Source organism: Zingiber officinale, chromosome 8B, assembly GCF_018446385.1.
Source record: "Zingiber officinale cultivar Zhangliang chromosome 8B, Zo_v1.1, whole genome shotgun sequence".
NCBI classification, from domain to species: Eukaryota; Viridiplantae; Streptophyta; class Magnoliopsida; order Zingiberales; family Zingiberaceae; genus Zingiber; species Zingiber officinale.
The window spans coordinates 5,634,320-5,648,993 of NC_056001.1; the positions used below are offsets into that span (position 1 = coordinate 5,634,320).

At 37.5% G+C, this 14,674-nt stretch overlaps 1 protein-coding gene across 2 annotated transcripts; it reads left to right on the plus strand.

The window, feature by feature from the left end:
• Positions 1-6,949: 6,949 nt before the first annotated feature.
• Positions 6,950-14,527, plus strand: LOC122017264 (E3 ubiquitin protein ligase DRIP2-like). Of its 2 annotated transcripts, none has more exons than XM_042574825.1 (7): positions 6,950-7,439; positions 8,436-8,535; positions 11,707-12,022; positions 12,149-12,579; positions 12,675-12,725; positions 13,382-13,454; positions 14,097-14,527. In XM_042574825.1, the coding sequence occupies exons 1-7, from the start codon at positions 7,283-7,285 to the stop codon at positions 14,277-14,279; spliced, it is 1,311 nt and encodes a 436-aa protein (XP_042430759.1). In that variant the 5' UTR covers positions 6,950-7,282; the 3' UTR covers positions 14,280-14,527. The 2 variants fall into 2 exon arrangements, with proteins under 2 accessions (XP_042430759.1, XP_042430760.1); XM_042574826.1 differs by having other exon boundaries at positions 13,382-13,386; positions 14,097-14,256.
• The last annotated feature ends 147 nt before the right edge of the window (positions 14,528-14,674 follow it).

Genomic DNA, 14,674 nt, shown 5'->3' on the forward strand with positions numbered 1-14,674 from the left:
TATTATTTAGACTTAATAGATACTTTTATTGTACCGTCATTTAGACAGAATTTGGTTTCTGTTTCTCATTTTGGACAAATTAAGCTATTGTTATTCGTTTGGAAATGGTCAGTTTAGTTTATCTATTAATTCTATTGTTATTGAAATCGATTCACTTATAATTTATGACAATCTATATATGCTTGATATAAATGCTTCTTATATTGAAACTTTGAATGTGGAATCACGTAGTACTAAACATAAATTTAATAATGAAAACTCAGGCATCTTATAGCACAAACATTTAGGACATATCTCTAGAAATAGAGTTGAACGACTTGTATCGGATGGAATTTTACACTCCATTGATTTTACAAATCTAAATGTTTGTGTTGAATGCATTAACGGTAAACATATCAAAAGAAAGAAAGATGGTGCATATAGAGCTACAGAAGTATTAGAATTGTACATACAGATGTTTGTGAACCATTTTCAACATCTTCTTAGAATGGTTAACAATATTTTGTATCATTCATTGATGATTATTCTCGATATGCATACCTATTTCTTATTTATCAGAAGGCTCAAACATTGGATGTTTTCAAATCATTTAAGATTGAAGTTGAAAATCAACTCGACAAAAGAATTAAGAAAGTCAGATCTAATCGTGGTGGTGAATACTACGATAGATATGACGGTTCAGGTGAACAACGTCCAGGACCTTTTGTTCAATACCCAAAGGACTGTGGAATCATCCCACAGTACATCATGCCAGGCTCACCAAGCATGAATGGTGTAGTTGAATGACGTAATCGAACTCTTAAGGATATGATAAGAAGTATAGTTAGGCATTCAACCTTGCCAATGTCATATGGGGAGAAGCATTAAAGACAACAGCTTATATTTTAAATCGAGTAACCACTAAAGCAGCTACTAAAACACCTTTTGAACTTTGGACAAGGCGAAAGTCAAGTCTTAAATATTTTTATATTTAGGGATGTCCGACTGAGGCTAGACTGTATAGGTCACATGAAAGGAAACTAGACTCTAGAATTGTAAGTAGCTATTTTATTGGCTATTCTGAGCGATCACGGGGCTATAAGTTTTATGATCCCAAAGTAAAGACCATTTTTGAGACGGTAACCGCAACGTTCTTTGAGGAAATTGAGTTTAGGGGGAAGAATAAAGTTACAGACCTTGTCTTTGAGGAGGAATGTATTCCCACTACTCTTCAAGAGGAAATGATTCCTATGATTGCTTCTGATACTGATCAAGATTTTATTCCTGTCAGTGATCCGGATGTAATACAAGAACAATAAGACATTGTTAATCAACTCCCAAAAGAACAATCTTAACAACCTCAAGAACCGGTGTATGTAGAATAAGTGCCTTTACGAAGGTCCATTAGAGAAAGGAGGAGTGCTATTTCGGATGATTACATAATACTACTTCAAGAACATGAGGAAAATGATGGTATGGCGGAGGATAATCCGATCAACCTTCGTCAAGCTCTGCAAGATTCATATTCTCAAAAGTGGATCGAGGCAATGAATAAGGAATATAAGTCAATGCACGACAATAAAGTTTGGAAACTTGTCCTATTACCAGAAGGCGTGACACCCATTGGTTGTAAGTGGATTTTTAAAATCAGACGGGATTCAAACGGTAATGTGGAAAGGTATAAAGCACATCTTGTAGCTAAAAGCTATACTCAAAAATATGGGATTGACTTTAAGGAGACATTTTCTCCAGTTTCAACAAAGGACTCTATCATGGCACTTGTTGCACACTTTGATATGGAACTCCATCAGATGGACGTCAAGACGGTTTTTCTCAATGGAGATATTGAGAAAACAAACTATATGGTGCAACCAGAACACTTTGTATCAGGAGATCCAAAGAATATGGTGTGCAAACTTAAGAAGTCCATCTATGGGTTAAAACAAGAACCTTGTTAATGGTACCATAAATTTCATCAAATAATAATCTCATTTGGTTTTCAGGTGAATGTGGTAGATGATTGTGTGTATCATAAGTTTAGTGGGAATAAGCATATCTTTCTGGTTCTATATGTTGATGACATTTTCCTTGCCACAAACGATATAGGTATGTTAAATGATACCAAGAAATTTCTATCTAGATATTTTGAAATGAAAGATCTTGGTAACACATCTTTTATATTAGGAATCCAAATACATCAAGATCGTTCTCGAGGTATTCTTAGATTATCGTAAAAGAACTATATCGATAAGGTGCTTAAAAGATTTAACTTGCAAGATTGCAAACCAGGTAACACCCTGGTCGCTAAAGGAGATAAGTTTAGTCTTAAACAATGCCCTAAAGGAAGCCTTGAGACTCAAGAAATGCGAAAGATTCCCTATGCTTCGGTTGTAGGAAGTTTTATGTATTCTCAAGTTTGTACGCATCCGATATTGCATACATTGTTGGAGTATTGGACATATATTTAAGCAACTCAGTAATGGATCATTGGAAAGTAGCAAAGAGGGTAATGAGATATTTAAATAGAACAATTGATTATATGCTCACATATAAGAGGTCAAGTACCTTTGAGATCATGGGATATTCTGACTCTGATTTTGTGGGGTGTCAAGATAGCTGTTTTTCTGCTAGCCAGCGGAGCTATCTCTTGGAGAAGTGTCAAATAGGCACTGACAGATTCTTCCACCATGACCGCAGAGTTTATAGCATGTCATGAGGCAGCTAATCATGGAATATGACTAAAAAATTTTGTCACTAGGCTGTGTATTTTGGGAAGGGTTGAAAGACCACTGAAGTTATTTTGTGACAATCGATTAGTTGTATTGCATTTTAACAATAATAAAAGTTCGATAAAATAGAAGCACATCGATATCAAGTTCCTTGTTGTGAAAGAAAGAGTACAAAGTGGATAGATTTCGATAGAACACATAGGCACAAACTCTATGATAACAGATTCTTTTACGAAGGGTTTACCACCCAATATCTTTTATGAGCATACCACTTATATGAGTGTTATTCAATTTGGTGAAATCTCTAATGAGAGTTTGTACTATATATGTTTTCTATATATGTTTGGTTATGTTGTTGAAACTTATGTATTTGGAGATTATCTGATTAGATATAAAGTTCAATATTTATTTCATTACACTTTGTATAACTTAAGTTAAAGTTTTGATCTTACTTTGGTTATAACCAGGACCAGTTGAAAATTGACATGAATAGATCACCTTACATGTAATTTTTATGTCACACATTCATAATTGAACTATGTCATTTGATTATATTGATGTACGTGACCATTGATGATTTAGTTGTGATAGATACAACAAATACTATATTAATCCTATGTCTATATAATTAATGGACGAGATTGTTAAGGAAGTCATACGACTATAATGACAAAAGTTATTAGCTCATTAATGTTAACATTTATAAGTTTACATATATTGTACAGTGGGAGATTGTTAGAATTTTGAGACCATAATTGTAGTTATAAATGTCTAATGTCATCAATTAAATAAGTAATAATTTAATGTGATCAAATTTATGATTAAGGAATATGACTTAGGTGTTTAATTATTATGAATATATTAATGTGGATATCATGTGCAATTTCTGATTTATTGAGGGGCCAAATTAGAAATAGGCAAACTTATGCTTCTACGAATAAGGGTTATGGTCCTAGTTTACAGATGATGGTTTGTCTTGTTTCCTCATCGACAAAACTCTCTGAATACTAAGGAAAATCTGCAAATTAAAGATCTTGTCTAAAATAGACTACATACTATGGATTCTGGTACGCTTCCATAATTTTGTCTATCCAATTTATAATTTCTTAAGAATTGAATAGAATACATAAGATTTATATTGAGATTTATCAACCTATTTTGCTATCATGTGTTCTTCTGAACTTACATCACCGGAATGTTCAAGCAGATGCTAACTGGAGAGACCAAAATAAACCAGAAAAAGGTTTTATTTAAGTAAATACGATGATCAACAATGGAAATTTACACAGATTACTTATCATGTGATTCATCACTACCAGTGGTCTCAATAACAATTTAAAATCATACTACACAACTAGCCATACAGTAAACGGTTCTAAAATTTCTGATATTAGCTATTTAATCATGTCTGAAATCGATGAAGATTGTACACTAAATAAGTGACTCTGGTATCGGTGATGTGAAAACTCCAAGCTAGAAAAAATTATTTCGAACGGTCCTGCGTGTCCAAAGGAGCGTTAGCAACCAGGCCAAGGAGGAGGTCCTCGACGCAAATACTCAGATGCTCAAATCAGTGATGTAGTTGAAGAAGATGAACAGTAAGTGAACAGTGATTATGAGTATATAAAGTTGTGTAGCGTTGTATACCTAGACGAAGGCCCCTTTTTATAGTGTTACTGTTTGTTTTGCATGAATCTCAAAGCGTTTTCAAAAAAGGGCATACCATGCTGAAGCTCTAACACCTTTCCTAAAATGGACCCGCAATCCCTGTGTTTGGCTAGGTAGAAGCTTACAACTTACATATAGAATATTCTCTATCAAACGTAGCATGGAACGCCAAAAGGAATGTAAGACTGTTGGGTTAAGGGACCTTCAATATGCATAACTGGCCAACCGACCGAGCCTCTTATGTTGTTTGATCGACTGTTACTTACAAGAGAGATCCGGTCGGATTTGAGGAATATTGCCGGGGACTCATCCTTCACTCAGGCTAAGTTCCGTTTGACACCAGAGTTTGGTCGAACCAAGTATTTATTTTGTCCAATCAGATCATAGATCCGATCGGCTAGATCACTCAGCCAAAATAGTTAACCGGGTTAACCTCGAGTGACGAAGTGGACCTTGCTCTGGATGGCATTCACCCGGCTTAAAACTTTTTATTAATACTGAGAGGCTCGGTATCCGACCGACCCAAGGGTCCGATCGGATGAAATCGGCCGGATGACCTCTCGATTGGGATGATTGTCTGAGTTGGTCTCGAGTATTGACTCTTTCTTGATTTTGACCACTATATTAGCTATTATATCAGGAGGTAGGATCTCCTGGACCACTTTTTGTAGTCTAGGAGATGTGCCACTCGCATTTGCGGTCGGATCGCGATCCGACCCCAAATGGTTGCGATCCCTTCTTGGGTTCACCGTCCCCACTAGGTTATAGTTTTTGTTTGGAGCGGGCGGCCGGAGGCCGCCCGGAGGACACCCTCGCTCGGCGCCCAGTAACCTGGTCACTTATCCACCACCGAGGCCTTGGGCGCCGAGCGAGGGTGTCTTCCGGGCGGCCTTCTGCCGCCCGCTCCGAACAAAAACTATAACCTAGTGGGGACGGTGAATCCAAGAAGAAATTGCAACCATTTGGGGTCGGATCGTGACCGCGATCCGACCACAAATACAAGTAACACATCCCTTGGAGCACCAAAAAATGGTCCAATAAATTATCAACTGACCTTCTGAACTTTGACCTTACTCATGAGCTTGACCCGACTGAGGAGCCCACCAGCCACCATATTCACCGCATCACTATTGAGAACGGACACTTCGATTCTCGACCTCTAACAACAATCACTTCGTCAACCCAACCAAAGAACCGTACTTGACATGACAAAACTTCACAACAAATGAAAGCTTTAAACCCACTACGGAAACCGATATCGTTTAATAATGTAATGTGATAGTCAGTTAGTCACGAGCAGCAAGCGATTAAAAACCTAACGAATTTTAAATACCGGTCTTGGACCAAGAAATGCAAATCAAGTGATATGAGAAAATGAACGGAAACAGATTGAAAACGGGCACTTTTCAATTCTTGATCTCTAACAAATCACTTTATGAACTCAACCAAAGAACCGTACTTGACAATTGACATGGCAAAACTTCACAACAAATGAAAGCTTTGAACCTACTACAGAAACGATCTTGTTCTATGGAATGCGATAGTCAAGAGCAGCAAGCGATTAAAAACCTAACGGACTTCAAATACCGGTCTTGATCCAAGAAATGCAAATCAAAAGATGTGCGAAAAATCAGAGGAAACAGATTGAAACCTGAAATGGATACCAACGACGATTGCTGTTGGGAAGATCGAGATAAGCACCCAAATAGAAAACGTCGGCACTCTCCAAGCACCTGGCAAACTCTCAGTCGCCCTATTCTCCGCCAATTATTCTGTCGACGATATTCAACTTGGTTCGCTGACGGAATTCGAGAACGGAACCTTGGGCATGCCTATATATATATATATAGACATTTGGAAAAGGGGCAAAAAAGATCAGACGGTTGAGATGCTAATACCAGATGCATCTCAGCCATCCATCTGGAGATGACGACGAAATGGCACACTTATTCGTTATCCGTTAATTTTAAAGCCAGCGAATATTGAAAGCTAAAATCTAAACTTTAAGATAAATTATATATTTAGAGATACTGATACGATTGCTTAACAATAATTTAATTTAAATTTAAATTATTTTAAAATAATAAAATTAAATTAAAACTAAAAGGGCTACTTATATAATTATTAAAATTTGGTACCAAAAGAAATTTGGCACTTATTTCGACTAGATTAGATTATGACATATTACACCCTGAAAAATAACTAAATTGCAGCGATCGTTGTATCTTGTTAGTTTCCGATCAGTTTTTCATTTCGAACAAAATACATGATCAAATTTGATTTTCAGAACAATACTAAAATTCAGAAAAAAAATCAGCGAAAAATTCCCCCAGCACGTTAGCGTTATCTGAACAATCCTCCAAAACACGTTGTTTTCGCCAACAGATATTCGTCCATTCACCATTTCGTAGCTGACCGAACTTTACCAGTCTTGTTATTGCTGTTTGGCAATGGGACCCACTGTCCATCTTCTGAGAGCGACGAACGGGTTCCTCTAAGGTACGCACCAATAGGAAACCTTCTCTCTTATATACAACCTTTCATATATACACAATCACATTCTCCCCCTTCATCGCTTCTGTTCTCTCTTCGCGTTCTTCTCCTCGTCCTCGTTCTCGTTCGATCTCTCTCCGCCCTTTCGACCCCGCCTCTCCCCCCACCAAATCTCACCTCGAGGCCGCTCCTTGGCTCCTCTGCTTCCTTGTTTCCCATCAAGATCCGATCTTGTTCGTTTTTTCTCGTCGGATCCCCGCCGCCCCGCGTTCATACACGTGATTCGTCCATCAATGCCACACCTTGAGCTTTAGGAGCTACGCGCGACGACGTTCTTGTCGGAGGGTAGCTCGCATGAACGGTATGAGCGCGGCGGAGTGACGGGAGGCCTTCGACTGGAAGCAGACGCGGAGATGGCGAGCTCGGGGACGGAGGAGGATGAGGTGTCGGCGGCAGGGCCGGTCCAGGTGGTCGAGGTGAAGAGGAAGCTTCTTTCAGCGTGCATGACGTGCCCCATCTGCAATAAGCTCATCCGGGACGCTACCACCATCTCCGAGTGTCTTCATACGTGTGAGCACCATCGCGCCCTTCTCTCCCTTTCGCTTCTTCCTCTTATTTTGGTCTTTCGTATTTCGGATGTTTCATGGTTCTGATCGATGGTTTTGGTTTGTGCTTACGGGGATGGCTTGTGGCGTTGGGTTTCTCCGGTCTTTATTTTACGTATATGCATCTCTCAGGGTTACGATGCTCCTTGCGGTAAAAAATTGCTTGCTTTCTAGTTTCCAAGATCAATTAGGAACAACGAACGACTCAAAATATTTGATGTTTGGCATCAACTAAGCTTCCTAATTGATTCCCCTTGGGCACGAGTGATCATGGTCGTATGCATTGGTGTCATGATCCTGCTCGTATATGTAGTGTCTTTGTGTCTCTGCTTCTATGGCCAGGTAGAGAGTACTGTTTTTTGTATGAGATACATTGTGTTTTCGTTCCACATTAATTTCAATCGGTTATTTTCTCCGTTCGAAATTGTACTGTATGAACCAAGCAAGCCACGTCAAGGCATGCAACGGAATGACAGAGTTCATCTTTGCATTCTTATAGTTGCATATACGTTATAGAAAGGTTTTATAACTTCACTTTCTGGAAAATAAATCTTTGGTTTTGATTTTTTTTTTTCTTGTAACGTGCTAAGTCGAAGAGAGGTCGTCAAGGATAATTTATTCTTTGATTTGCATTAGTTTGTTTACATTGGTTTTCTCTCGATCAAGGTGGCATAGGTTTCACTTATATGCATATAAGTTCCATTCTCCTTTCTGTTGATCATTCAACTCTGAAGGCTATTATAGTCTGATCCTTTGGTTAGTATCGTCTTATTATGTGAATGTATACGTAATATATGTGAGTAATCATTTACTTGTTCAGATCTCTAGTTTCTTTCATATGTTAATGCTTTTATCATTGGCCATTCATCTGGACATGCATCTTTGGTAAAGTTCTCCTAAAGAATTTAAGTCTGAACCTTAAGTTGATTTATACGTAAATTAATAAATTCTACTTTACCAGTTTGCAGAAAGTGCATATTTGAGAAACTTGATGAAGAAGAAACAGATTGCTGCCCCGTATGCAATATTCATCTTGGTTTTCTCCCTGTAGAAAAACTTAGGTAATTTTTGTTTTCCTTAGAGATTTCATACTTTATATTGTATGGATTTCTCATCATGGCTCCTAATTTGATTCCATTGAATTATTAGTTTGCCACTGTTTTTTATCCTAGAATCTATATACTTAGCTACTAGTGTTATGAAATAGAGTGCATACTCTTGTGTTTTTTCAAAGTATATCTTCAACCTTTCTAGGATACTACTTTTACCTCGATATATGTGGATAATGCTAGAATGAGAGAACATTTTTTGACAAGAGGGATTCAGACCATCGACCTTTTGCTCTATGCCATGTTAAATTTCATCGGCTAATCATGTATCTCAAAAGCTCAAACTTTAGGGGAAAAACAATTTATATATTTATATCCTTAATATGCTTCAATGTAAGAAAGTTAATTGGTATGTAGTTTGAGTTTTCAGGCCTGAATAAATAGCACAGTGTGCTTTGTGTTCCTTTAGTAATGAAGCCAGATTTGACATCAGAGGAGCTTTCTCGAAGTTACAATATTGATGAGCCCAAGATTTAGAATATAAGAGTAAGCATGAAGAAAAGATTAGTGGAAAGAATTCTTCAGAATACACGGAAAAAAACCTTGAGGATGCTCCTTCTCCCTTTGTATTTGGTCAGAATGTCAAAGATTAGTAATCATCATCAGATTTGATGTTTTTGGGACTTTTTTTGTCTTTGCTACAGGGTGTCACCACACCACATTGGATGTCAGTATTCCTTGTTTAAGGCAAGAGCAACACAGTTTAACTTCTCCCAACAGTTCCTGAGAGAGTTGTGCTGGGATTTCTTGGATTTATTATGTTTAACTCATGCATATACGAGTTTGGAGCCTTTGGACTATGGGGATTTTGAGGAAAGCTAATACTTTTTTGGGAAAAGCATTATCGCAGTATAAATAGACTATTGTGCTGCAGCGCATGCCAATGGTTTCCTAGGAAATACCTTACTGATAATTATCAGTTTCCTATCAACTAGAGAACTCATCAATGCCAGCAACATAGATTGTCTACTTTGGGGAATATAATTTATGATTCACATCCTTTTAGTTCATCTAAGACACATGTAGATTTTGTTGGCACAATGGGGCCGACAAGAGGGGGGTGAATTGCCTGTCAAAATAAAACAAACATCTTTCCCGTTCTTTCAACTCTAATTAAAAGCAGCTATAATAATAAATGAAAATAACAACTTAAAAACGAGGCACAAGGTTTACTTGATTACAACATATATGGTTGTTAATCCAAGACCAATGAAAGCACTAAAAGAAAATCTCCTTTAACGAAGGCGGAGAAGCCTCTTACACTCGTTGAAAGCTTAGAAAGTTGCTAAGAAATTAAAACAAGAGTTGGTTTGAAGTTCTAGTCTATTTCCTAGCCCCAGGGGTCCTTTTATAGCTCCTGGGAAACTCTATCCGTGGGTGGAAGGCGCCTCCAACAGGCTGAAAGGTGCCTCCAGTGAGGCGCAAAATGATAAAGCTTTATCGCCTGACAATGGTAAAATTAGCCTGGTCAAAGGCCCCTTCCATAAGGCTGGAAGGTGTCTTTGTATTGTTCATCGAAGGCGCCCTCCAGCCATCGAAGGCGCCTTCCACAGTGAGGCGAGGAGGCGCCTTCAATTCCCTTTGAAGGCGCCTCCAGCAGTATTTCCAGCCTTCTTTCGCTCTTCTGCTGCTTCGATTGCCTTGGTGATCGTTGCCTTTCGGAATAGGACACATCCAGACCCATTTTCCTGCCTTCTCCTCGAGTAGGCTTCCGCTCCGGCTTCTCGTCCCTCGAACGTCGCGCATGTCCTTCTCGTCCATCGGTGTACTCTTCCGTAGCACTTCGTCCCTCAGATGCGCCGAGCCCGTCGGCTACCTTCCCGTGTCATCCTTCTCGCTGGCTGTGTCTTCCGCTCGACTTTCCGTATTCCTAAGCTCCTGCACACTTAGACACAAAGATCAAAATATAACAGGACCTAACTTAACTTGGTTGATCACATCAAAACTACCACGGGGTCCAACAAATTTATACAAATGAAATCAACCTAGTTACATGTAAATGTTGGATTGATGCAGGTCAACAGGTGGGAAGTTGGATTTTCCATAAACAAGTTGCATACGTGAACCTATGAGATCTTTATTTTGGTTGATATTCAGTAAGAGATACTGGTTTTATATGGAAACTTAATTTCAGAACAGATTAGCCTCTATTCTCTTTTAAAGTCTAAAGTCTAAAGTCTAAACAGTTGGAAGTATAATACGGTCTCATTTAATACTTGAATTTTATCACTATTTTCTTGTATATTACAGAAGTTTCCATCATAATCAGCCTAATGTATTCTCATAAACTTTCCCACAAAAGCCTTGCATCACATGGAACATCTTTATTGATCAGTGTGGAGTTCTTATTGAATGTTCCTAGCAAATAGGTAGCCTTATAAGTTTAACGAAACACTGCTCCGTTAAGTTAACAAGGGATTATCAACCCAGTCACCCACATAATTCTGAGCACTGCAGAGAAGTTTGTGACCAAATGGAGTGAGTGTGAGTGAGAATACATATAAATTGCTTGAAAAACCTTTTAGCCTTCTTAAAGTCCAAAGAGTCCAATCATTAATTAGGATAGTATATGAATTAAATGATATATTTTTGTCTTTCTATGCACAGTTATTTAGAACCATCAGGTATGATTATCTATCTTTATTGCTCATTTTTAATCAGCTTATATATGAGACCGCAAAGAGGATTTTTTTCCCCTTCTATTTTGTGGGGGATAATTGAGGAGAACCCTCGGGCTTGATCACCAAACTTAGGTTTCTTTTCAAGTTATATGCAAAATCACTATGGTGGTTCTAAACTTATGAACTTATATACAAGTGCTCTGGCATGCTTTGTCACAGGACATTTGTAATATTACATATGCTGGAAATGCAAAAAGCTTCTATCCAAGCAATGCAGATCAGATATTAATCAGATCATTTTATAAAGAACAACACTAATGCAAATAAGATATAAATATTCTCTATAAAAAGGGACAAGAGATTAATACTTGTGCTCCAAACTTGAGTTGATATTCAAGAATAAAATCAACCCATACAAACAAATTTAGTTAATTTCTCAAACTCACAGGCTGTACTGTTATGCATGAGTTAATGCTTGTCTGAAACACTATATCCCTTGCAGGGCTGATCATAATCTGCAAGATTTGAGAGTGAAGATTTTTCCTCTAAAGAAACCAAAACATGGAGCTTTTGATAGTGCCCCTTCCATCACATTGCCTGCTAGAAGAAAAGAAATTTCTCTTTCTTCATTGGTGGTGAACACTCCGAGAGTTACTATACAGATAGGTCCATTAGGAAGGCGAAAAAGACCAGTTGGCAACAGGCCCACATTTCATGGTAGTGAATCCTATAAAAATGAGGATGACACTGCGGATAAGTTTGCAAAAAAATCAAGTTGGAATGGAAACTCAACCAAGCAGGCCCTAAACAGAAGACAGGTGACATAAATGATAGTTTGTTTTATTTTGCAACTTAGCTTAGATGCTAAAGCTGCAAGTGAATTTTATTTGTATTTCTGCATTTTTGACAGCGAACCTATGTTTATTTCTTAAAACCTATTTCAGGCTGCTTTGCCTTCTGACAATTCCAACAGTGATGCTAATAAAGATACAGGGAGTGATGTAACTGCCACACAGGATAAGGCAGAGCTCTGGAAACCTTTAAATTGCTTAGTTGAAGCTGCAAACAGAACAAAATCTTTTAGGTCTGGTCTACAGAATTCTTTCATTAAGGCAGAGCAAAACAAGGTTGCTGATGGTGAAATAAATACTAACGAAACCAAGGTTATGGAGCATCCTCATAAGTCTAAATCTCAGGATGAGAAGAATGACAATGCTGAAATGGCTTGTATGACAATAAAATCCAGAAGGCTGAAGTCAGTTAACCAGAAAAGGAGAAACCATAACTCAACTCAAACAGTACATGAGGTTTCTGATGCTCTAAGTGACAAGAGAATAACTCCATTGTGGTTTTCCCTGGTGGCCTCTTTTGACCAGTTAAGGAGATTCAAAACTGGATGTTTTTTTGTTTTTATCTATTGCGTACTTTTTCCAAGTTGTTCTTTACTTATCTCATGCACAATGGTTTCAGGGCTGGAGGTTCCTCATTTCCCCAGATATCAACTAATTATTTGCGGATAAAGTGAGTTTACTTTTCTTATTATGCATTAATACTTTTGAAAAATTATAACTTGTCATTGTTTCTTCATCTTTCCTTTGGAATCACTTTAAAAAATAATGCCTACAAGTGTTGTTCTGTATGTTTTCTTGCATAGAATAGCTTTAAGTCGTGGCAAACAAACAATTGAGATAAACTTAAGACAAACACAAACAATCAAGTTGTATTTGGTTATGGAATGATGAAAAAACCACACTACGAACTGTTCATGTTGTACTTCCTCTTCGACTTAAACTTCTTATGGAAACATGACTAGTAAGTGGTCACTGCTGATGAAGTATAAATTCTTGTTCTATATTCAGTAAGAAAGTGAATCTCCAACAAGAACTTTGAAGACAAAGAAAGCATTTAAGTTGCTCTAAATTTCAATTGACTCATTGTTTGCTGGCCTAATGCCAACATCACTTTGTTGCTTTCCATTTTTGTTTGTTGATTTGTTCGCTGTTATCTTAATGGAGTCTTGAATTCAATTCAACTTACAAGGAAGATCTACAAAGAATAATTCTTGTCATTTTCCTAATGTTTTTATAAATGATGTCTCAGTTCATTATCGCTAGATATTTGATTTTCCCCACCAATATCTAGCATTAGCCATTTGACTGTTCTTTTTCTGATCCCAGGGATGGTAATGTACCTGTTTCTTACATTCAGAAGTACCTTGTCAATAAGCTTAATCTTTTCAGTGAAGATGAGGTGAGTATTCCCTAGACCAATAGTACTTCTTACCGAGCAGGGTTGTATACTAATATATGACTGCATCAAAAACAAAATTTGAAGTCTCACTTGCATGGAGGCATTTGCAAAATACTAAACTAATTTTACCTATGTAGTAACTCAAAAAAGGAAAGCATTGCACTGTCATTTGTGCTTCAATATATCATGAAGATAACCATAAATGGTTTTCTGTTCAATTACACTAAATATCCCTCAAAAAAGACAATACAACCACTAGCACAACATTAAAAAATGGATTGTGAGCTTAACTCTATTCGGTCATGGTGGAATTTAGCATAGACGTTCAAAAGTCAACTTTCTAGCCTAAATCTTAACAATTGCTTCTCGTCATTCTCTTCCCATAATAATAACCCAAAATATGACATGTAGGAATTGTTTGTTCATCTAGTTTAATTATTAGCTCAATGTTTGCATGTCTATAGTAGAGGAAAATATAATTAAGGACCTTAAATCGGTCACACTAGAGATCATGTTCTCAACTTAGTTTGAATGAGGGAATATGTCATAGTTTAGGCTCACTCTTTGTAACTCATCATATTACCTTCTCTAAGCTTTTTACAGCTAACTACTCCATTTTTGTAACACTCTAAGCATTTGCAGATCGAAATAACATGCCGAAATGAACCAATGATGCCCACAATGTCCCTGAACAATGTGGTAGTACAGTGGCTGAAAGGAACACCACCATCACAAAGGCTTCCAGCAGTTATCGGTACCTCAGCGAAAGACTTCATAGTGATGTTGGGTTATCGGCCACGCCAAGTTGGAGTGCCAATTCAATAAATGTGTTGACAACACCGACCTTAGCTCAAACCCTCTTCACGGCTCATGCTGACATTGCTCATTTCCATGAATTTCCTGTTGTTTAATTTATCGTCCTCTTCACTTAATTGTAGAGTGTGTTACCAGGCCTAATGCTGATTCAACTAATGATAATGTATTCTTAGTGATATAATGGTGGTATAAATGTGTTTCTCCCTGAATTAGAGCTAGTTTCTGTAAATTATTAGACTTTATAATGAATTTCTCTCCTTTAATGTGAAATTTACTTGGAAGGAGAGGAAAGGACTTAACAATATTGCGGGAGAAGCAATAATCATCCATTCACATTTCTTTTCCTTGTTCTCTATCTGTTCATCCAAGCAACTCCAGCTCAAATTATGATGAAATAATGAGTG